The sequence below is a fragment of the Brachionichthys hirsutus genome, chromosome 13, assembly GCF_040956055.1.
Source record: "Brachionichthys hirsutus isolate HB-005 chromosome 13, CSIRO-AGI_Bhir_v1, whole genome shotgun sequence".
NCBI lineage: Eukaryota > Metazoa > Chordata > Actinopteri > Lophiiformes > Brachionichthyidae > Brachionichthys > Brachionichthys hirsutus.
Genome location: NC_090909.1, coordinates 5376711 through 5400627, shown reverse-complemented (window position 1 = coordinate 5400627; position 23917 = coordinate 5376711). Strand labels below are relative to the sequence as shown.

The 23917-nt window shown below is 45.9% G+C and overlaps 3 protein-coding genes across 4 annotated transcripts; 2 read left to right on the top strand and 1 right to left on the bottom strand.

The window, feature by feature from the left end:
* Positions 1 to 348: 348 nt before the first annotated feature.
* mturn (maturin, neural progenitor differentiation regulator homolog (Xenopus)) lies at positions 349 to 7020 on the bottom strand. Of its 2 annotated transcripts, XM_068747249.1 has the most exons (4): positions 6628 to 7020; positions 6277 to 6494; positions 2239 to 2361; positions 349 to 1509 (listed from the first exon to the last, which is right to left on the bottom strand). In XM_068747249.1, the coding sequence occupies exons 2-4, from the start codon at positions 6433 to 6435 to the stop codon at positions 1402 to 1404; spliced, it is 390 nt and encodes a 129-aa protein (XP_068603350.1). In that variant the 5' UTR covers positions 6436 to 6494; positions 6628 to 7020; the 3' UTR covers positions 349 to 1401. The 2 variants fall into 2 exon arrangements, with proteins under 2 accessions (XP_068603350.1, XP_068603349.1); XM_068747248.1 differs by having other exon boundaries at positions 6277 to 7020.
* Positions 7021 to 7842: 822 nt separating this feature from the next.
* LOC137903104 (SH3 domain-binding protein 5-like) lies at positions 7843 to 16731 on the top strand. The gene is made up of 9 exons (XM_068747233.1): positions 7843 to 7924; positions 8299 to 8361; positions 9874 to 10002; positions 12948 to 13112; positions 13215 to 13345; positions 13545 to 13587; positions 13718 to 13934; positions 14082 to 14444; positions 15292 to 16731. The coding sequence occupies exons 1-9, from the start codon at positions 7847 to 7849 to the stop codon at positions 15456 to 15458; spliced, it is 1356 nt and encodes a 451-aa protein (XP_068603334.1). The 5' UTR covers positions 7843 to 7846; the 3' UTR covers positions 15459 to 16731.
* Positions 16732 to 21146: 4415 nt separating this feature from the next.
* gja4 (gap junction protein alpha 4) lies at positions 21147 to 22301 on the top strand. Its single transcript, XM_068747015.1, has one exon. The coding sequence runs from the start codon at positions 21147 to 21149 to the stop codon at positions 22299 to 22301; it is 1155 nt and encodes a 384-aa protein (XP_068603116.1).
* The last annotated feature ends 1616 nt before the right edge of the window (positions 22302 to 23917 follow it).

Genomic DNA, 23917 nt, shown 5'->3' with positions numbered 1-23917 from the left:
TTAAAAGAGCAAAAAGCAAACAAAATATATTATAAATATATACTATAATACTTTTCTCTGTTGTATAACTCATTTGATATTTGTCATCCATAGTCTAAAAGCAGGATTTTACCGTTGCATTATTTAGCCCAGGACTTGAATTAACATTTATTTCCAATAAGGATTAATCTGTAGATTATTTCTTAATTAACTAATTGATTGTTAAAAAAATAAATCTAAATCACAATGTGCGTTTTGTCTTATCAACCACCCAGATTATTTAAAAAATAATTTGTAATTATTCCAACTGAAGCTCCAGCTTCTTTTCACCATTTAGATAGATAGATAGATAGACGTCACTCTGGAATACTCTGTTCACACAGTTTATTTCACACAATAACAGAAGATACACTGCATGAGAAACATTCAAGTAGGCAGTAAAGACGAAACACTTACAAGCCAAAGGAAACGTGTACCTCTAACAGTCCTGCGTGTGGATGTGGGCAGCGGCGGCGGCGGCCTGAAAGCGTTGCAGTGCTCTGGATGTGACATAACACAATGACGGTAGCGCTAATAAGCAGGCCGAGGGGTAGCTGTCGCTTCTGGTCGCTCACTCCAAGGCTCGTTCTTGGAGGTTTTAAAAGAAGTTTCTAATCTCAAACACGGCACACGAAAAAAGAGCTTTTGGTTCACTTGAGCGTTTTCCCTAATTGGATTTGGGCGAAGCGTGGACAGCCAACAGGAACCAGCAGGAAGGAAGACTACAGGCCACGACTCATGATGATGAGACTCTCCGACCAGGAAGAGCTGGAGCGGCAGCGCGGGCCTCCGTTGCCGGCGGTCGTGCAGCGGGAGCATCGATCAAAGCGACTATCATAAAGTGGGAAGATCAAGCCAATGTGTAAAATACTTTATACAGCGATTTGATCTGAGAGCTGATGTAATGCCCTCCATTGGTGGAAGATGATGCTGCCGTTCCCTCCTTCCTCACCTCTCCTTATCTGCATCACTAAAATGTTCTCAGACAGCTCAGTTTTGACCCTTTGATCTTTCGTCTATGTCTGTGTCCAACCGTCAGGCGGAGAGAGGAAGTAGTTTCTTTTATCGCGTTGTTCGATGGGGAAGACGTGTGTATTGTGGTAAGATTTGCATCAGGAAAGCCAGCAGATGCTGATGCAATATTGCTGTGGAACTTTAACCAGATGGTGAATGATTGCATTGTACATGGCCAATGCTCACGTAGCCGCTGTGTGTGTTTTGGAGGTGGGGGGGGGGGGAAGGAGGTTGGCAAAGTGCAACAGAGTGCACTCTGGGAAGCAAAGCCACTCAGACATTCAAAAACATTTTTTTAGCAACATAAGCTGAGGTCCAGAGTTTCAAAGCAGCTCAGCCCCCCGCATGCGTCGTCTCGGGGGGGGCTCATCACTGCTGGCTGACCCCCATCTGCTGGTGGTCGGGCCCCGGCTCCCCTTCCATGTCAGCGTGGTAATGCTCGAAACTGTCGTCCTCTAAGTCTGGAAGACCCAGAAGCTGTCGGGGACGGAAGGCGGAGATAAGATTTATCAGGGGCAAACAGAGCAGCGTCTTTGGGCTGCCGTCATTATTCACGCGCCGGACGCGTCAGAGTCCAGATGAATGGCGTGAACGAACAACGTGAAGCCTTAAAACCGAGGACTGTAATATGCAAAAGGAATTTACAGCAGTGTATCATTACAAAATGGATTCAAATAATGCAATTTGAATTATACTTTGCAGCTTGTCAGCAGGAAATCTGGAATTCCATCTCCTATTCCAGAGAATGGAATGTACAACAACAAACCTGAGTTATAATCTCACTCTTTAGTCAAGGCCTATTCATGAAAATAAGTGATTCCAATCTAGCTCTAAGGTTTAACGCTGCTCCGCAGCACACTAGAAGTCAACAGTCCCCGGCAGTGTCTGCAATAAATTCTTAAATATTCTGAAAACACATTAAAGACTTTACGGGAAGCAGCTCCAATATAGACATTTAATCGCGTTCCTGCTGAGGGTAAGAGGAGAAGCTCGATGCTGTACAGAATGTACGGCGCCGCAGTCGGCGGCTCATCTCATAAATGGAAACGAGGATGAGCAGAAGGCGTTGTCCTGAGCAGGGACGCAGCGGTTAGCTGATATAGGAGCGTCACAAACACTTCATTTCTGAATATATCATGAATTTGTTAAGTTATTCATTGTATAATAAACAAATGAATTATAGACTCTAAAAGCTTTTCTCCTTACAGGCCGGAAGGACGTGAAGACCTTCTCCAGCACCTCCAACAGAGTCTTCTTCCCACAGGACGAGATGTAGTCCTGGGCCAGCTGGAGGAATCGAAGGCAGTCCTCACTCTCACTCCACACATGCTACACACACACACACAGATAGAAAATATTCATGTTAATGCTCTATATCAGGTGTGATACTGTGATGGTTCCTCCAAAGGGGGGGCCTCGTGTGTGTGCAGCTCAAATAATTGGATTGACACCGTCCACACGGTGATCTGGATCATCGTCAGAAGGTTCTAAATTGTTCTTGGTATCTTTAAACACCAAACATGACAAGTTAAATTGTTTTTCACTGATTTTGGAATCCGTAAATAAAATATGAAATTCCCTGAAAAAAAAGATGACATTATCAGAGGTCTCTTTTTTCATGGTTTGATTTTCCTTAATGTAAAAACCTTCTGGCAGGGTGGCCTTTTCTGTGATAAATGTGCAACGTGGGTTAAATATCATTTTGCAAAGTCATTTATTTTCTTCCTGAATTGATATCTTATTTATTGGCCATAAAATTCTGTTAACAGGGGTAAGTGGCCAGTAAAAGTGTATTAATAGAGATAAAGATGGAATCGCTTGCCTTTGGGTTGTAAGACGAACACCGCGGCCTGGGAAAAATTACTGGAACAATTCCTCTTCTCTTACCGGTAGTGTTGTTTAATTGAGGTTGAAAGGCCATTGTTAGGTTACGTATTAAAGCCATCCAGACGCCCGGCCAAGCAGGCGGCCTTAAAGGAACCCTAGTGTGCTTCAGGGTTATATGAGGTCTGGCAGCAGAGATGTGTTATGGGGTTCAGCGTCTACAATGTGAATTCCTGCATATTACAATTTGCTAAAGCAACTTAAAAGCTCGTGAATGGAGTTGGGAGCACTTTCCACTTCTATCTGAAGATGTTTGAAAGATGCTGACATTTTTGTAATCATCTGCTGACCCTGCCCTTTCCTTTCTTTCTAGCAGCAGATGTTTTACCCAGCGTCGCTCCGAAATGAGTGTTTGTTAAAGTGAGGTGGTAACTCCTCCCTCATGACTGCTTTCTCTCCTCTTCTATATCTAGGACAAATTCGAGCCTGGAAAATGACATCTTCCAGCCCATTGAATTCAAGCTGTCTTTACGCTGATGATAAAGGAAGGGAGGAACGGACATGACGAGCCGCAGAGAGTTTCCTTCACACCAGGAACTCCGGGTAACGACCGACTAAAGACAAGCAGAGCAAACGGTGTAAAAGCAGGTGACAGACACGCCGGCTGACACTTCTGACAATTCTGTGTTGGAGCCAACAACCTACTCTGCAATAGTGTCATGTTAGTGCCAGCATCGAGTTCCAATCCCTGCCTGCATGACTTGAAACATTCCAGATATAAAAGAGGAGGGGCGAACGCAGGAGGAGGAGGAGGAGTTGTAACTAAAGCTGCGTTTATTTTACATCATTAAATGTAAGCTTTAAAAACAACAAATAAATAAAAGAAGGCCGGTGAAAGAGCGGCTGGCAGGCTCCCAAAGTCACACAAGGCTGGGTCAGCTAAATCACGATGGCAACCCAACTTCGCCCCATCTCTCCCAGCGAGAGAGGCCTGTTCAGGGGGTTGTCGGCACAATAGGATGAATGAACACTACATATATTTTAGCTGCTACTGCCAGCAAAACATGTTGTACAGTGTTTGGGGCTGCTGCTGGCCGCATCTGTTCTGTTGTTACCCTCGCCGAAGAGGAGGCGAGGGTATTGCAATTGGGTGCGTTTGTTTGTCTGTCTGTTTGTTTGTCTGTCCGAGCGCATAACTCAAAAACTAGTAACCCAATCAACTTGAAAGTTTTACACAAGCAAGGTTCTGTCCGTGGCTCGGTCCTCCCCGAGAATGGCGTTGATCCGGATCTGGATCCAGATTCTAGAATTATTTTTACATCTGGAATTGTGCCTGTGCTGTAAACTGCCACTTTAAGAGGGAGGGACACGAATGGCATGATGGGAAAAAGAGTCCAGAAGATGGCTTGTAGTACATTCCGGAGCAGCAAGCTAGAGCAGGTTTGGCCCCTCTGATCCGGAAGCCCTGTTTACTGTCTCACAAGATCCAATAGTCTATTGGAGGCGGGGTCTGCAATCTCTGATTGTCGTTTTCTAGTTGTTGTTGTTGTTGTTTTCTGGGGTTGCTGTACTTTCTTGTCAGTGTCGTAAAGCAGAAGCATGAATCAGCAGATTTGAAGCCAGAGCTAGTAAAGCACGTCCTCACTGGTGTGAAGACACATTTTTATGTGGTGCATATATAAGTGAATGGATTCTTTTTTTCCAGCTGCTAATGATTACGCTAAAGCAGATTGTATGCTGGACCCGTATTCCAGAACCAGCAGCTGTAAAACACTGTTTTGCTGTTGCCTCAATAAAAAAGGATGTGGGTTTGAATCCACACCTGGAGCCTTTCTGTTCGGAGTTTTGTTCTCACATGATTCAAAAACACACTTTACAGGTTATTCTGCAGTTTGTCATGGTTGTGAACGTGGGTGTGGTTGGTTGTTTGTCTTTCTAGAGCTGGTGTGCCCCGCCTCTCACGCCAAGAGGCCCCTCCTACTGCCCTGCGCCAGATAGTTGACTGAAGAAAATGGATGGATGATCCAGTCTGAAGGTTTTATCAGCTATAGCACAAAAAAAAGAAAGAATTGTGTTACTCTGCATTTATTATTGTATTTGTATTTGTTTCGATTCAGGAAATACCTTTCTGTTGTTGAGATTTCTGTTGACACACTTTCAGGTGGAAAATTAACAACGTTAAGACATTTATAAAAGAAAAGGGATTAAAACCCTTGAAATGAAACCATGGAACTCTTCAGGAGTTCAAACCAAACACGGATTATCTATAGATCAATTTAAAGTATTTTAAGGTCCATCATGAAAAGAGTGCGTTCAGATATTTAAATCTTTAATTGGCCCATTAAGAACTCTTTCATTGCATCACTGCTGCTGGCTAAATGAAGGGCATGCATACGTTTTTATCAAGCTGGAGATCTGGTCATGGTGTGTGCTGGTGACATGCGCACCCTCTCCTGAAGGGGATGTGCACCGAATCGCCATCATGAGTGATGACCTGAGTGTGTGTGTAGCGATAAGAGCTGCAGCATGCGTGCTCTGTTGACATTGGGCATTAGCATCATTTATTCATGCGGCTGCTTTCTGCTGTGATTCTTATTATCTCTGTAATAAATGGAGTCCCCTATTTAAGCACTGCTGCCCACAGGACAAAAGAGGCAAGGCCTCCTAATGCATGAGACATACTGAGTTACTGACTGAACAGTGACCCCCCCCAGGGAGACACTGTAATAAGTGATTATAAGCTTTATAAACTAAGCTGACTTGACATTCTTTGCCTTGGTTTTGAGAAATTCTAATGATTTAGAGAGCTAATGTTCAACAATTACAAACATTAATTGTATATTATTTTGGATTTTCTCTGTTGCTTTATTATACCCCCCCCCCCCCCCCCCCCCCAATATATACAGCATTTTAACCTCTGACTACTCTATAGAATTTTAATCAACCATTTGTTTTTTATTATGTATTTATGATTTATTAATTATTTAGGTCTATATACTATATACTAGAAAATCAACCTATCTGATCATTAAGAATTAAGAATGTCTGATTCTGGGGGGGGGGCATCAGGTACACGTAATCTAAAATCAGCTCGTGTACTATCCACTCAGCATTTCTTTAATTTTAATGCAACACATTTTCCGAGCACAGCGCGTAATACTTAGTTTGTGATGCTTTTATTTTGAAAGTCGCGGGCCCTGGAATGGTTGACCTGATGGTGTTGAGACTCGGAGGCGTCTCAAGGGGGGGGGGGGGGGGGGCACCCAAACTGAAATGACATCATTCCCTCTAATCGCGGCTCAAAGTCCCCCCTCCCCATCAATCAGCTGGGAGCGACCGGCACCGGGACGGCCCACCTCCAGCCCGGTCCCGGTCCCGGTCCCGGTACCGACCGATCGGGCCTTCTACAGACGCACTTACGAAATTGTCGGCGCCGCCCGGACACAGCACGTAGAACGAGACGCCGGGCTCCGCGTAGAAGTCCAGCCGCCTCTCGTCGTCCTCCTCGGCGAAGATGAGCTCGAACGGGTTCCCGGAGCACCACTTCTCCGCCGCCTCCACCAGACCCTTAAACTCCATCCTGTCGGCTCTGCGCGCTCCTTATCTCGGTCTCCCCGGTGCGTCACCGGCAGCCGCTGCTGAAGACACGAAAGATCAGCTGATCGGACGGCAGCAGCATCAGCAGCCCCCCATCCACGGCCGCGTCTCCTCCAGTGCGCCGCCGTGCACGGCCCGAGAAAGCGCAGATCCCGCTGATGGCGCAGCGCCTACCGGGCCTGGTGCTCGTTCGTTCTCATTCCAACCCTCCCTCCCTCCCTCCCTCCCCCTACCCCCCCGTTATGAAATCGGTCCGTCGGTCGCACTCATGCATTACGCAGGAGGAGGACGCTGGGAGAAAACGCGATGACGGAGCAGAGAGAAGCCGGGCAGCCGTCCATTAATGCCGCTGCACGGGCACGCGCAGCGGCAACGCGAATAGAAACAGATTTTTACTGCGCGTAAAGGATACGCGTAAAGGATGTGCTTTTTAATTGGACCATTGTGTCTGCAATAAAGATTTGATTGATTGATTGATAACGTTTTATATAAAGGAGCTGTCGGTGGAATATTTGACCCGACACAGACGTGGAGCTCAAGAAGTGTCTGTGAAAGTCCGGCTGAAGCGCAGACGGCACAAATAAATCGGCTCTATCGACCCTTCGTTCATATTATTTATTTATCAATCATTATTATTAGTATCATACGATCCACGCCAGGAGTCCCCGCCACCAGAGGGAGCGCGAAACCAAATTCAATGCCTCGCCGGAGCTGCGTAAAGGTGACGATAATGACCCCAATATGACAGAACGGGTGTCCTGTCGATGTAAAAGCACCGCGTCGGGTGAAGAAATCTGTCAAAGGCGGGACATTCAGAGTCCAACTGTCACCTGAAGAGTGCAGGTAAAGCCTGAGTTAGTGATGGAGCACAACCATCCCTCATCTGCACCTGGGCCAGTGTCAGTAGCCATGGCAACCGACATCTGACTGTTCGTGAGGCCTGAATATAACTGTCGATTTATTCATTCGTGTTTTAATTCACTTGTTATTTTTATTCTACTGAAAATATTTGTAATTGCTGTCATCAAACAAATCAAAATTAAATGATGCGAGCTCAATATGCTTTTATTTTGAAAGTCCAAACCAGAAGTAGTATTTTTGTTTCATCTTTATTGTGAGTTTATAACCTTTTTTATTTTTTTTTACTCGACTTCGTGTGGATCAGCCCTCCGCGCAGTGACCTCCGTGCGCCTCGACGCGACGCGCTCCGCTCCAGGCAGCGGATCTCCTGCTTCTTCACGCTGAATCCTTAAATAGCCTGAGGCATGGAATGCGCTCCAGGTGAGGATCAGTGAGGGCGGAGTACAGTCGGACACCCCGCTGTCCAGCAACCCGGGGGGGGGGGGGGGGGGGGGGGGTCCTCACAAAAACAAAATCTCCAAACAGCCTGAAAATGGATCCTTCAGAAAATAATGGTGAGGAGGATTCACAGTGTGATGAAAGAGAGGAAGAAGTGGATCCACGAATCCAGGTGAGTTTTATTAAAAAACGAAAACACACACACACACACACACACACACACACACACACACACACACACACATTATAATGTTTAATGTTCTCCCAGTCACAGTGAGCCCCAAGAAAATGATGTCATTGTGAATATGATGAAAACGCTCTTTATATAAAACGTTGATATACTTCTTATGAAACAGTAAATAATTAAGTGAACTTTTCTTGTTTCTTATGTTTAATGTAAATAGATGTAAGAACATTTTGACCCCCCCCCTCCCCCCCCCCCCTCAGGGGCTGCTTGCAGAAGTCAGTCACACACAGTTCAGCCTCCAGCCACGCTCTCTGCTTTAACCATCGTCCTCCTCTGTCTCTGTATCCTCGACGCCACAGGGCGAGCTGGAGAAGTTGAACCAGTCCACCGATGAAATTAACCGCTGTGAGAGCGAGTTGGAGGTAAGAACACTGACGGCATCGTTCGTTCGTGCCTCTCCCTGTTGGGGTAAACACTTTCCGTCGTGAGCTTGAGCTGCTCTGCAAAAAGAAACCCACCTGTTTCAGGGAGTCTTGTTTTCGGAATGAATTCTCATTTTCTTGCTCCAGAAAGTCAGATTTTCTGCTCAGCTGCGTGACGTCCGGGGCTTTCACCCGCCCAGCAACTTGCAGCTGCTTCTGAGGACAAGGGCGAGGAAAAACCGCTCTGTGTGAACTCCTCAATCTGCAACTGGAATGTTAAATGTAATATCTGGCTCAATTTAAATCCCCACAAGTTCTCGTTATCCTCACAACGCCCTCAGGCCCGACTTTAAAAAGACACAAAGCGCTGTTAGAGAGGAACAACAGCAGGATGGATGTCTTTGGTTCAGAATTATATGTGTGTGTAACAGGAAAAGCAAAAGTAAAAAAAAAAAACATTCCTGAGGCAAACCCAGGCCGCTGGTTTCTTTTCCTGGAAGTGGGCCTCTTCTGTTTCTCGTTAAACCTTCACTCGTGTATGAAGAAAGCAGTGCGGGAATAAGAATATCAAAAAGCAAGACAGAGAAGGGCTTTGATGCACATTGATAGTTCATGTTTTCAAGCTGAATGCCGGCTTATACAAACTGGATATTTATACACGCCTGGTGTGAAGGCGTTTTTCCACAGTGTCAGTAGAATCGTTGATATAAATATAAACACCGGCACGATCCAGTAGAAAAAAAGAAGTGTGGAAAATGAATGTCAGGAGCTGAAGAATGTGAAAAGCCCCGCTGGCTGATTAAAGACGACGCGGCGTCCATTCAGGAATGGCCGAGGTACTGGAGTTTAATCCGTGCTGATGTGGAAGAGGTTGAAGACTGCAAGTCTCACAAGAGAAAAAGAAAGGCAAGTAATAATAAATAATAAATAATAATGGGCACGGGGCCAGGAAGCATGCAAGAATTAACCTTCCAAATGTCATGCTGTGTCATGTTTGGTATTGCAGGAACAGGAAGTCGGGAAACACAATGATGTCACGGCTTCCCTTAGCGCTCTCTCTCTCTCTGTTCCCCCCCCCCGCTTGCCCTCTTGTACCCGCCACCCTAAGCTTTTTGGGCCAGGATGCAGGAATCAGGCGCCAGCAAGACCATCCATCATAAAGTTTTTTTTTCTGTCATTACATATTACCTCAGCCAGATGTTGCACATAATGTTTATTAACTGTGACGAGGAGCGGTGCGTTTTAAAATTTAGATCTTTCTTTTCCTGTTTTGTTTTTGTCCTGCTTCAGTGACGTTTTTTTTCAGGAGCTTATCTGTCAATATAAACCTTTTATCTCTATATCTCATGTATTGATCAGCGTGTAAATACGATTATTGCCTGGCCGAGCTAGCATGCGGCTATAAATGTAGTCAGAACTCTTCATTTCTCTCAGGCACCTCCAAAGCCACCCTTTAATTCAGTGTAACGGCTGGACGTTGACTCAGAAGCTGCGTTTTGTGCTCGTCTCCAGGACTACCGTCAGCGGTTCCGTGCAGTGCTGGTGGAAGCAACAGTGAAGCTGGATGAGCAGATGAAGAGGATCGGAAGAGCCGTGGATGACTCCAAACCATACTGGGAAGCCCGCAAATTAGCAAGACAGGTACGCGCACACACACACACACACACACACACACACGCACACGCACACGCACACACACACAAACACTAAAGAAGAGCTGCGGATGGAAAACAGACAGAGTGAAGACGGGTTTACTAGCAATGAGAAGTTTAAAAAGCTCATTTTATACCGGCTTAAAGGGAGCACATTTAAGATGATCTTTTATTGTCATTGAAATGATTTAACAAAATTCCGTTTACACCCGAGTGCAGGGGAAGCAACATAATCGCAACAAAGACCTTTTGTTTGGTTAAGACATTTTTATGCAACGTTGGTTTTGCTGAAAATCAAAACCTTTCTTTGTGAATCTTCTGTGAAAATATTGTTTAAAAAAATAAATTATTCAAACACAATTTTTTTTTCTGATGAAACCATGTAAATAAGGCCTTAAAATGCATTACAGAGATGGAACATTTAACACAGCGGTGTCGGCGAGGCTCTACATAATCCTTACTAGCCCTTTGTAATCAGCATTGCATGGCGATGGTTGCTTTTTTTGTCTCCCCAGGTAAATGCATGGTTCATTGGTTTCCTTCTTTTTTTAGTTCGAGCTCGTTGCTAAGAGACCAGGTCGAGTTTTTGATGTTTATGATGACGGACAGAGATGGACGCAGTTTTTAAAACATGTTTTGCTTCTTGTTCATTTGTTTTCAGAAATGAACATTTGTTTTGGGATTTGTAAATGTGGTTTGACTGTCATGGCGCCCGTATTATTGATCCCCGCTGCAAATAATACCTGTGGTGTCTGCCGGTAGCTGCAGTAGCATGTGTGAGGATTACTAGGAGCCTTTGAATTTTGATCAGGCCCGAGGAAGGGTGGAAGGGTCAGAAGCCCTGCCTTTGTGTGTGTGTGTGTGTGTGTGTGTGTGTGTGTGTGTGTGTGTGCGCGCGTGCGTGCGTGTGATTGGGGGCAGCAAAGCAGAGTTAGGCCTCAGGTTAACTGTCTTATTTCTGGTGATGATTTATAGATGAATATTTAATATTTAATGCACGACCTACTTCAGATGCTGACCTTTGTGGACCCAACAAGAACACACACACACACACACACACACACACACACACACACAATGCACCTACCCCCACCCATGACCCATGAGCCAGCCCAACCCCCATGCGTTCCCCTCTGCATTCCATCAGATGGGGGGGTCTATAGGCGTTCTCCTACACTCTCTTCTCTTTTGTCCCTTTTTTACCCTGCATTCTTTTTGCACCGCTGTCTGTCTGTCTGTCTCTTTTTCTACCTCTTCACCTCTTCACCTCTTCACCTCTCAAAAACTGTTAATGGGCTAAATTACTTGTGAGAAAAAGTATCCGACTGGATGACGGTGTGTTCCAGATGAATTAACGATGAGTCACGTCCATGATTACACACGCACACACACACAGAGAGGAAAAATGAACACCCTTTCCTTGGCTGAGATGATGAAGAGACATCGTGCATATTCAAGGCAGTCGTGCGTCACCATGGTTTAATCTGCCTTCGCCAGCCACCGTTCACACGTCTGTGCTTGCTCTGCAGGCGGTAACTGCATTTGATGCATGTTACTCACTCGGGTGTAATCAATTTGTCATTTATTCCCATGAAGTAATGAATTTGTGTTTTTTTGGTTTGCACTGACTCATGTTAAATCTGCATGAGAAAAGGAAGTGTGCGAACGCTGTCCAGGAAGTACTGGGAAGGAAGGCTGGTGTGACGGACGGGGCATCTGAAGTGATTTTATTTATCTCCACGTTCACATCAATCATCGATGGATGGTGCTCAGGTTTTGGGTACATCTTAGCTTTTTGGGGTCTCATTAAAAATCCATCGTCATCCTTCTGTTTTCTTCCACCCGCCTCCCCGATCTCTCAGCTCGGGGAAATGGGTCACGATAAGGGACAGAGAAGGGACGCATTGTGTCTCCCTGTATCTTCCTTACCTTGATAACCCTGAGCGACGGATCGAACTGCTGCAGCACTCAGATAGCGCGAGACACTTCAGACCCGTGCTCGTTCACGTCACAGTGTTTGAACGTAAACGCGGCTGATAGTGGCGTCGGAGTCACGTTACAGAGGTTAGTGAAACGGAAAGCGAGGGAAGGGCGTGAGGGAAAACGTGTGCAACCGCAGGGAGGACTGCATTGGCCTGCAGAGAGGTCAACGGTATTTAATATAAGGATCAGACGGCCTTTATCGTCGTCTGTTTTATTTCAAATGACGTCCTTCTCAACACTTTCTGTTAATCCAACAGCAGGTCAATTTGTAGCTGAATGCGTCACAGATTTTTTATTTTTGTTTTGAAACAGAAAGTATCCCTGACCTTTGGGGGGTTGGGCTTAATCGGATGAATAATTATCAACTCATTTTTGTTAAGTTTTGTTGAGATGGTTTTATTGAAACCGAAAATGGCCTTGTAGACATTTTCATCTCACTTTACGCTGGAGCGTGCAGCAGTGTGAGCGCAGCGTCAGAGACATGCTTTCATTCTAAATCACGTGGTTCTGCCAGTAGAAGAGAAGCATGATGATGATGATGATGATGATGATTTGTATTCAGCCTGTTCGCTGACCTTTATGCCGCTCCAGTCAGAGCAGAGAGAGTGGGCCCAAGCATTTGGCGCGTGATGGGAATAATCCTTTTATTGACTGTGACTGTGGGCAGGAAGAACCCACTGAAGATGTGCCAGATGTTCTGAGTCGCTTCTGTCTGCCCTTTAAATCAAGAGTCCGTGGTCTCCACGCGTGTGTCGAGACGGAGGCAGGTGGAAACGGCTGCTTCGATCAGCTACGACAATCTTCATGAATGTCTTTAAATCAAAATGTTTAAATTCAATTCAAATCTAAGTTTATTACAAAAGCCTCAACTCCACAGTGGTATTATTTATCACTTGAAAGCTGTCTTCCACGTTTGAGGCGATTAAAATGACTCTTCTCTCTGAACTTTAGGCCCAGATTGAAGCTCAAAAGGCCGCTCAGGAGTTCCAGCGGGCGGTGGAGATCTTGAGGGCAGCCAAGGAGACTATTGCCCTCGCCGAGGAGCGGCTGCTGGAGGAGGACACGCGCCAGTTCGACTCCGCCTGGCAGGAAATGCTCAACCACGCCACACAGAGGGTACGGATGTAATGCAAGGAAGCTGATGATCCTTAGAAAAAAGTGTTTATACTGGAACGTATCAATCTTCACTCCGCAATACACCTTTTATAATACTCTCAGGTGATGGAGGCTGAGCAGGAAAGAACAGTCTGTGAAGCAGAACACAGGAAAACCGCAGCCCAACACAACTCCTGCATCGGCCGCATGAAGCAGGCCGAGAAGAAACTGAAGCGGTCCATCAACAAATCGAGGTCTGTGCCTCTGCTCTCGTTTCCTTCGCTTCTCTGTGTGTGATGGTCTACGTTCATGTCATTTGATGCGGTCCAGATGTTTCACGCGCTTGTTGCGTAAGTGTTGGGCTGGACTCCCAGGAATTTGACTGCTCACAGCAGCGTCTGCAGCTTCTCCTCCTTGTGCCTCAGCTTCTCCTCTTGTTCCTTCCCCCTGTAGGCCATATTTTGAACTGAAGGCCAAGTATTATCTCCACCTTGAGGTGCGTATGTGGCAGGCTTTGCATTTATGTCCTGTTAGAACCTCTCGTGAAACAAACTTCGTGCACGTCAGGATGTCATCTGCACGGAGCGTCTCACTCAGACGTGCGTCTGCTAACTTATTTCTCACAGCAACTGAAGCGTCTTGTGGATGAGCGTCAAGCCAAACTCACGGTTGCCAAGGCGGATTACCGTGCAGCGCTGCGCAACCTCGAAGGCATTTCAGAAGAGATTCACGCCCAGCGACGCTCCGTCGCCATGGGAACCAGGGAGCAAGGCGTTGGCGCAGAGGGAGATGTTGGCGATGAGGACGTAGCGAGTTTAAAGATGGAGTCAGATGGTCTGTCGAGTGAGTCGAACCCGATGCTCTTTTCCTTTACCCATCCATGTATACTGTTTTTGTATTTTTTTTTTTGCTGGTCCCACGTTGTCTCCCCCCCCCCCCTCCGTCCCCTCCCCCCTTGAATAATAATGTTCATATCTGTGTGTGTTTCAGTGGTGTCCTTATTATTTGATGAAGAATGCAGTCAAAGTAGCAGCTCAGAGGAGGAGCCCAACACTCGGGCCACCTCCTCGCCCCAAGCCACACCCCCCTCGAACCCCTTATCTTCCTCCCACCCTTCCACCCCTGCCTCCACCCCCCTGGACAGGACCCTCCCTTACCCCTCCTCCTCCTCCTCCTCGCTCTACGGCCCCTGCTCCTCCGTCCCCTCCCCCGGCCACAGTGGCACGGCGTTAGCGAATCCCTTTAGCGCTCACCAACCAGAGTCAGTGTGTGGCCCCGGGCCTTCCTCGCCTCTCCTGGGCCCTCGCAGCCAGTGCAGCGGTGCCTCCTCTCCGGACTGCGACCTGGAGAGAGGTGTGTATTCATCACATCTGGAATTATCGTGTAGAATTGGAAGCACAACAGCTCATTTTGAACATGCTAATACTTTTTGATATAAAACTCAATGCCACCAAAAAGGAATTCAGCTTTCACTGCCTCTGCGCAAATAAAAAATGCTCATGGTTCAAACTGGGATTCATTAACTTACTCAATAATACGTAAACGCATACTGTCGCCCCTCGTTTATTGGGTCTTACGTTCCATGACCCCCCCCCCCCCTTACCTTCATGCACCCTCCCTGCACCGTGATCAACCCACCCTCTACTGTATTACCCTTTCCACAGCACTACAAACTCTTTTGTGTTCTAATACAGTAACAGTGTGTATTTCTTATGTGCTTAAACACTGTCTATGCTACCTGTACTTAGTTATACTGTACAGTAATGCTATATGGAGTTTGCTATTATAGATAAAATAAGAATGATGATAACAACTTTACTAGACTGAGATGTGCGAGCAGAGCGAGGTACTTGAAGATACTTGCAATTAAAACGGCTAGGGTTTCCATATCAGGAGAAAACCACTGGATCGTATGGGAATATAATCTACACGAGTGGCACATTATTCTGTGAGTGGGAGAGGTTGGATGGTTTAGAGGGGGGCGGCCGGATTGGGAGCCTGATAGGAATGAAGCTTCATCCTCTGAGTAGTTTTTCAGTTGTGAGGTCATCAGGATGTGCCCAGCCTTTGCCATTGTGAACCGGACTAGACTCCAGTCCCCTTGTGTCCCTACGAGGGACAAAGCGTTTGGAAAAAAGAAAAAAGAATGTAGCCTTTCTTTACGTTTAACGTGCGCTCCTTCTTTTTCTGTGTGCTGCAGGCGACAGAGCAGAGGGAGCAGAGGCTGCTCTGGAAGCTGGTTTGAACAAACTGGCATTGATTGTTACACAAAAGGAAGGCGAGTATTCTGGGGATGATCAAGACCCCCATCACGTACCTGAGATCTCCTCTCCAAGCTCAGCCATTCTGCTGCTGAACAACGTCTAAAGGGACGTCTGTTATACTTCACATGCTGTGGCGTGCCTCGAGCCTCCAACTCCAGAGGACTTGCTGGGAGCTAAAGGCAGAATGAAGTGCGTACTTCCTGATATTATGTCTCTAGTGTCCGTGCTTTTATATCAGAAGGTGCTTTGACTGAATTATTTAATAGCCTCATGGAGTCCAGATGGTGGTGGTGGTGGCGGCCGATGACGCCGCTGAAGTTGATGTAGATTTGCTAGTGATGGGGAAAGTGAAAGAGACAGACGATTGACTATTGACTAGATTGACTCTGAATAAAGGTGCGTCGCTTTTCTCCTGGGTTTGACCGGCCAATTGGAAGAGTTGATCTCAATTCATAGCTCCAGAGGGGGACAGCAGGAATTTCTCTGTGAGCTTGCAGTAGAGAAGTGAATGACATAAATATTCCAGAAGCAAAAGCAAAGAAGGACTCCTCCTGACTGAACGTTCACAGGTAAGTCGCCCCCCGCCCCCCCCCCCCCCGCAGGGGGCGACTTAAAGTTTCCATGCTGTTAGTTACTATTGTGCTAACGACGTGTCTATTGTTGTACCGCAAAGTATTCTTTGACACTTGAACTGACTGTCAATTCGTTCAACAACGGAGTAACTTCTCCACAGCTCAGGTGTCGAAGTCATCTGTGTTAATATGCAACATTAATATTCATCACTTTTGTATTAACATGAACAACGAGCCTGGTTTTTTGGGGGCACTGAATTTGTTTGTGGGATGTTAGATTATATCTTCCTTCCTATATTGTGTTCCTTATTATTAGTTGTAGGATGATTTTGGAGGAACAGCTGTCGAGCTGAGTACAAGCATTACCCTGAGGACCGACCACACTTAAGAAAAGACTGCCTTCAGATAGAACAAAACCTTTTCGTTCTTCCACTTATATCTGTGAATGAGTGAGCAAATTATTATTATTTTTTTTAGTGTGTAATAGAGATATTTATATTTACACTCCTGTATTCTTGTACAAGAACAATGTTCTGTGGTACTCTGACTCATTCTGTCCCGTTAGGTTGCAACAACAATGTTGGTTGAACTTTCCCTCTCCAGCAGCGTTTAGCAGACCACAGATACAGCAAGAGCTCTTTAATATTTTGTATAGAGGGTTCCGTCCTTTCCCATAATACCTTGCGGGGCAGACATTATAACTGAAAATCAGTCCAAGGTCCTAGCAGCTCACTGTGATTGGAAGAATGATGTTACACTAAGTGTTTTTGTTATGACAAAATAAAAAGAAAAATGAAATAAAATAAAGGAAACAAACGTGTCTGCATGTTAGCGGGGAAACCCTGGCTGCACCGATGAGCCTTGGGAAGGCGAACAAATGTTTTTGTATTGCGTTCAGAAGGATTTGAAAATTGTCTAGTCGTCCTCGCCTGTCATCTCAAAAACACTTTACCCTGTAAAGGTAAAAAACATTTTAGATTTGCGCTCATATCAGAAAATATTACATTATGAAACGGCTGACCTGTTTAATTGTTCCTTATTGTTTAAATTTGTGACATTTGGTTGCTATGGTGATGTGACGTCAATTCCTGGTCCATTCTGGCAGCGCGCTGATTTAAATGCGCTGCAGCTGCTGTGGATGGAACGCTGTGAGAGTGAAGAGACGCGGAGCCACCGAGGGACACCGACACCGACTACGGGGTTCTCGGGGGGGGGGGCTCATGCGCTGGGGGCTCATGCGCTGGGGGCTGCGGCATCATTCCTGCTGGAGCTCGCCGGGCTCTTTCTTTTCTTTCATTTTTTTAAGCCAAGTTCTAATGTCCCTTTAGAACATGTTGGTTCCTGGTTGGCCCGATTCACCCCCCCCCCTCCCCCCCCGCCTCTAGTACCGGGTCTGCCTGCACGGGGTTCGTATTTCAGCGCGTCATCGATAGACGCGCCGCTCGCTCCTTTAGAAATATGGAGACTAGCGCCGCCGTGTGGCACAACGGAATAGTACACGAGGAGCCGGTGCGGCGGTCAGACCGGCAGCTTCCATCTGCTGTTTGGTGAAGAGTAAAATCTTTCCTAAGACAAACATTAAGTAGAACCACGTTGGAGACAAAATTAAACGATCCAAGTTAAACAGGTTTTACCGTTGGGACGTATTTATTTATTCTAACGGGGTTCTAAATTACTTTCCTTTAAAATATCTAAGAATAGTCTTCGTTTCCAGCGTGTCGCCATTCATCTTAACCTTTTAATGAATCAAAAGCAGGCTGCGCCCCCCCCGGTAATTAAATTAAAAAGTCGTGCTCTAAACAAACCGTGAACGTCCGACCCCAGCTCACCCAGAACTGGTCCCCGTTCATCCGTCCCATTTCCTGGATGGAGTTCCTGAGGGAGGATCCAGCACCGCGGGCATGGGAAAGTTCTCCCGACTTTTTCCGATTACATCGATTCTTTTTAAAGAAGACCGGGAGCAGAGGAGGGGGGCCACAGACCGCAACCGGGAGCAGAGGAGGGGGGCCACAAACAGCGACTGGGAGCAGAGGAGGGGGGGGCACAGACAGCGACCGAGCAGAGGAGGGGGGGACACAGACAGCAACCGGGAGCAGAGGAGGGGGGGGACACAGACAGCAACCGGGAGCAGAGGAGGGGGGCCACAGACAGCAGGCAGCACTGAGCGCAAGGTAAGGCTCTACAAGGATGACAAATCAATGTGTAATCTAAAGTTATCAATGAGTGACCTGCACTGAACATATTCTATTTATTAGTGTGTTTTTAATACTCTAATGTGTGAGGATGGCAACAGTGTTGGCCTTGAACTGTTCGTTTGATAAATTATTAATTATTGCCTCCACCAATGACAGTTGGACCCTGTAAGTCGTCGATTGTAGTTATTTATTTATTTTTAAACATTGGTATCGCTTTTAGAGATGTAGTTTTACAGTTTGGTGGAGTCAGCAGTAACTGGCTGGAGTTACTGCAGAGCTTTCATCCACTGAGTGGAAAGCGTGAAGTTTGATGCCCGGCCAATGCAGAAAGTACACGATTAAATAGCTGTGGGAGTGTCTGAGTGAACTGCAATAATGCTACAGTAAGATGCTTTAATGGCTTTAAAATACAGGATAGTGCCTTGATTCAAATACAGTTAGCACACAGTCTATATGCAAACTGTACTGCCAGAAATGAAGAGACTGTTTACAATCTGTTTAAAACGGTGTACGGTAAACAATATTGTGTTAAGGTACACGAGTGCAGTAATGAGCCGTATATTTATTTCTAGTAATATTGCGACCTTCTAAAACACAGTAGAAGCTGATGAAGTGTTGTACTTTGCAGGAAAAGCTGCTGCACTGTTCATTACTGATGATTCACAAAGTGTAGTTTTACAGTGTAGACAAGCGTCATCGTGGTAGCATCTCTCAAAGTGTGTGATTTGTTCTGGGTGCAATGATCCCACTGATTCGTAGCAGTGGGGCTGGCAGAGGTATGTGTTGTCTGTGTTGAGATCTAACTTCGGTCATGAATTACAGGGAGCTTGAAGCTTTTAATGCTCGTTGCGGTGTGTCGTATTGAATCTCTGCTTGTGTTTCAGGATTATTTATTCACGTAAACGGCTTTGTCGTAGCCTAAATGGCTACTTTAATCCTATAATGTTTCTTTAAATAATGTAACAACTTAATATGCCTTTTTTAAAAGTGATTCGTGTGAAAGCCCTCTTGTGATATGTGCTGGTTGTGTTGCTAATGGCTTCTTGGTTAAAGTGTTTTATTGCATTTTAGTCTGGAATCCACACTCGAGGGGCGTTGAAGTGCGCCACCGTTTATTTGCAAATGTGTAGTTTGTGAAGTAAGAAAGTTAAAACATCCGTGCTGCTCCTTATGAACCTTGGATGAGAGCACCCTGAATCGCTACGGTAACGTAACTGAAGTAAATATACTTTTTTTTTAAATGCATGTTCATTTCCTTCACGTTACTTACACAGACTGTCCATTGTTGTCGCTGTGATTCGTAAGGCCGTCATGAACACACTCAGACTCTGCCCGCAAAACTAATCTGATGCCTCCAGCATCTCAAGGGCGTGTCTTTCCCATCGCCAACAGTGGACTGTGCATCATTTTGTCCCAACGTCTCGCGTCTTCATTAAGGGAGCGGTTTATATGGGACGAGCTGCACTAAAGCCTTGATGGTCACAAGACGCGCCCTCGGTATCGATTCACACCATTCCTAATATGGACCTTAGGGGTCTTGTACTATTTTTATCTATTCGTCTTCTTTTCACATTTGTTATTTGGTAGAGGAAAAACTTTCGGCATTACTCCCAGAAGTGTATCAGTCCATTTATCATTTTTGTGACGGCTCTGCGTTTCAGCAGCCATCATGTCGTCGTCTCATCCGGTCAGAAGAGTTTTCAGTACAGGGAGGGGTTTGGGTTTTTTTTTTCCTCAGGAGATAAGACGTAACAGAAAAACATGCAGTTTAAACAAATATACCCCACAGGATGTTTAGGCAGATGTGTGTTTGTGTTTGTCTGTCCTCATGCATGAGTGTCCCACCAGGGGCTGACTGTCATTTATCGGCACTGATGCCCATAAAGCCCCCCCCCCCACATTTAGAAATCCGTCAGTATAGCTTGACTCGGCTTTAATTGATTCATAAATCCTACAGGTGTTTTTGTTTATACCGTATGGAGGCCTTGTTTTTGCACACTTTTGACGATGTGCCATTGGAGCCAACGCTTAACAATAGTGTGAGCTCATAGAAGAGCTAATGAAGGGTTGCAGCCAGAAACATATTGCATGTTCCTCAACAGCAAAAAAAAGATGCCATGATACTGAACAGGTTGCTGTTCCTCCAGTTTCTCTCTTCGCTGATTTGTTTCCTATAGAAATCACAGAACACTTAGCGTTAGCTTTTTGCTTATGAAAACCCTTAAATTGAGCACTGTAAATAAAATACACCGATTAGGCGATAAGCGGCACGTCCAAGCTAATCGGTTGAGCAAGGTGCAGCAAATAAAAGGTCGACGACCTGCATGAATTGTGTCCAAAAATACTGTTAGACTTGCTGGCAGGTATAATGTGGTCCAAGGAGAGCGGCTCAGTATCTAAGCGAGCAAAAGAGCATTCACAAAAGTGATTCAGTGATGATTTGGGTCCATCCAGGCAATAATAAAATAAAAAGATTATGATATACTTGACAAAATGCGTAACGGCACAAGTTTTTGTTGGATGAAAGACACCTCGGTCGTTCTTGAGATTTACTGGGGCAGTTTAAGGGTTCTACCAATGTGTCATTTTGTTCACAAAAGCATGCAGTAAGTAAGTTTGAAATCCTTATGGATGAAAAAGGAAGTGGCTGATAGTCCATCAGGAAATGTCACTCAGTGTATGGAAGTGAGTTGTGCTTGGCAATGATGTGTTGTTGTTCAGGCCTGTACTAGTGGAATAAGGTAGACTGTTCTACTAAAAAGGGATTCTAAAACGCATACCCTATTTTTATACAGTATGCAAATTTAGAAAAATGTTTGCCCTTATTGCCTCCAGTATAGGGTGTCTGTGGGACAGGTCGCAGTGGGTTAAGTTTTACTATTAAATTAGATTGCACTTGCGGCTGCAGTTAGAAAGGGCTCAGTGTCAGGTGTTCTTTAAAAGCCAGAGAATGTCTTTAGAAATACCACTTATCTGAATCTGTCCCTCATCTGTTCTTCATTTCCTCTTTTTGAGGAGCGGAGGATGTCCAGAGCTGACTGGTCCTTCCTGGAGCACCTGCTGGAGGAGGGCCAAGAGTATTCAACAGGTGTTGGCCGCGTCTGGCTTACTATACTCTTCCTCTTTCGTATGCTGGTCCTGGGAACTGCTGCCGAATCTGCGTGGGACGATGAGCAAGCCGACTTTGTCTGCAACACGCGACAACCCGGCTGCACTGCTGTGTGCTACGACAAAGCCTTCCCCATCTCCCACTTTCGCTACTTTGTCCTCCAAGTCATCTTCGTCTCCACACCGACCATCTTCTATTTCGGATATGTGGCGATAAAGGTTGGGAGGGACACAAAAGAGGATGGGGACAAGGGTAGAGGAGAGAAGCAGACAGACAAAGGTGCTGATGCAAGTGAGAGAAGAAGAACTGTCGCAGTAACTACAGATGTTGCAGAAGAGAAGAGAAAAGGGGATGGTAGGAAAGGCACGAAGGTCGACAAGGCTCCTCCTGAGACTCCCAAACTGAAAGGCAGGCTGCTGTGTGCTTATGCTCTCAGCATCTTGGTGAAGGTCCTCCTTGAAGTCGGCTTCATCGTGGGGCTTTGGCTCCTTTACGACGGCTTCTCCATTGCTGCAAAGTTTGAGTGCAAAGGGATCCCTTGTCCTCACACAGTGGACTGCTTTGTCTCTCGACCCACAGAGAAGACCATCTTTACCATCTACACTCAGGCGATCGCTGCCGTCTCCCTGCTCCTCAACCTCATCGAGCTCCTCCACCTCCTTCAGCTTGCCATCTCCCTTCGGCTGGAGAAGCGCTACCGGGCCCAGCGCCAGCACCAGAACCAGAACCGTCTACCGCGGGAAAAGCAGATGATTGCATGTGAGGACACTCGAGAATGTCGAATGGAGACATCACAGTCTTGCAAACCAGGCGGCCATGTGGACACCCCCATCCAGGGCCAGCCTGCATGCTACAGCAACCCTTGTGAAAGCTTTGGGGATCTTGCAATAGAAGTGAACCGGAGACCCGGGGAGGCTGAAAGCGACGTGCTTCCCAGTTACACAAACTGCATGGGTGCTCTGAGGACAGCGCATTCACCGAGAGTCCATTATAAGAAGCACGCGCAGCACACTCAGAAAACCAGTAAGGGTGCCCGTGTGGGACGCTCCAAACAGATGCATTATGTATAACATGAACAGATGAGGCAATGTCTTGGTTCGGATTGGCAAATGTTCCAGTTGATGTTTATTTTTTTTATTTCTTTGTGCGTGCGTAATTTCCTGCACACCCTGATGATCAGGAGTGCAGCGATCAAATGAAGAACAACTGTTGCACTGTGAACTTAATGCCTCGGAGGCACGGAGCCTTTCGGACCCAGACTTATCGGATGAATTGTCCTCTTCAAAATGAAAACATTTTAGAGGACCCCCCGAAGGCACAGAAAATTAGACTCCAAAATAAGAAGGTGCAGTCACAAGATGCCTCCATGTCGGTGTGTGTAAGGGGGGGGGGGGGTTGGTGTTGTGTGTGTGTGTGTGTGTATGGGAACATTTAAGAGTATATTCCTCTGAATTTTGCATTGTAGCCCCCCCTCTCTTCCCATGTTTGTGGAATGTACTGGTCCCTGGACGCTGCTCAGCTCCCAGGAGAATAATAGTTGTGTGGATGCACGCTTGCATCTGCACGTGCAATGTAACGCTCCCCGTTTCAGCCAGCGAGTCTCTAGCGTTGGAGTTCTGGACCCTGAATAAGAAGCGGCACCAAACCATGAGAATTCTGGGATTGTAAATAAATTCTCACCGCCAGTGACCACCAACATTTTAGTTCTGGAGAAAGAGGGAGAAGGCGGAGCTCCACAGACTCCATTGTAAGATTGATTTAATGAAGAAAGACAAGCATCCATTTTTTAAATCCAAACAATCGGGGCGCCTGTGAAAGAACTTGATCCGTGAAGATGAATTAGTCGCTGAATTTTTGAAGGGACTGAAAGCGGTACAAGAATAAAAGAAAAGGACTATGAACTGTATTAATGCTGATAAAGTATTGATTAGAGACACGTGCTAATATTTATTTTTTTGGGTAAAATAAAGTTAATGAGCCACGTATCAAACTGACTGATGTATTCCCATTATAGAAAACAAATACTATAGAAGTAATGCTGCGTCCGATACAAGCGGATCACTTGTGTATATTATATATTTTTATATTCCTCTTTGAATGCAGGGATGAGATTTCTTTCTGGGGTAAAATGTCTTTGAAATGTTTCTTTCTTCAGTGTCCAACGACTCACTTTCCACCGTCCAAATACTGTCACAATAGAAAGGGACTGAATCTCTCAGGATAAAGTGCTTTGGGAATAATAGGAAGATGGAGGAGTGGAGGGGTGGATGAGCCTCGCAGGGCATCGTGAGCAGAACCTCCTCGGGGAGAAAGTGGAGGGAAACAACTTGGATTCATTGGTTGTTTCCAAATCTGTGGAAAAAAAGCAGCAATTATATGGCAGTAAAAGTTCATACCGGGTAGAAAAGCACTTTCTATTTAATATCCCCAGGGGGGGGGGGGCTTCTGAATGACTTTGCTGTTTGCGTGGAAAGCAGTTGATAAAATCCAGAACTCAGCATCTTCCACAAAGGTGCCCACCCAGGCTCTGAATGCAGCCACATGTCTCTTCAGAGCGGCAGCCGTAGCCGTCGGAGAATACGATGCTCGTTTCCAGCAATTTACCAAACTGTCTCCGTGACGATAAGGGGTTATCTACAGCAGGAAAAAAGGTTTCTGGGAAATTCAAGTGAGACTTATTCTCATA

Coding starts and splice junctions, on each gene's coding strand:
- mturn (XM_068747248.1), bottom strand. CDS start 6,435: ATGGAGTTTAAGGGTCTGGTGGAGGCGGCGGAGAAGTGGTGCTCCGGG. Junction 2,362..6,276: donor CGGGCGGCGCCGACAATTTC/GTAAGTGCGTCT, acceptor GTGTGTGTGTAG/CATGTGTGGAGTGAGAGTGA. Junction 1,510..2,238: donor TCTTCACGTCCTTCCGGCCT/GTAAGGAGAAAA, acceptor CGTCCCCGACAG/CTTCTGGGTCTTCCAGACTT.
- LOC137903104 (XM_068747233.1), top strand. CDS start 7,847: ATGGATCCTTCAGAAAATAATGGTGAGGAGGATTCACAGTGTGATGAA. Junction 13,113..13,214: donor TCAACCACGCCACACAGAGG/GTACGGATGTAA, acceptor TAATACTCTCAG/GTGATGGAGGCTGAGCAGGA. Junction 13,935..14,081: donor GGAGTCAGATGGTCTGTCGA/GTGAGTCGAACC, acceptor TGTGTGTTTCAG/TGGTGTCCTTATTATTTGAT.
- gja4 (XM_068747015.1), top strand. CDS start 21,147: ATGTCCAGAGCTGACTGGTCCTTCCTGGAGCACCTGCTGGAGGAGGGC.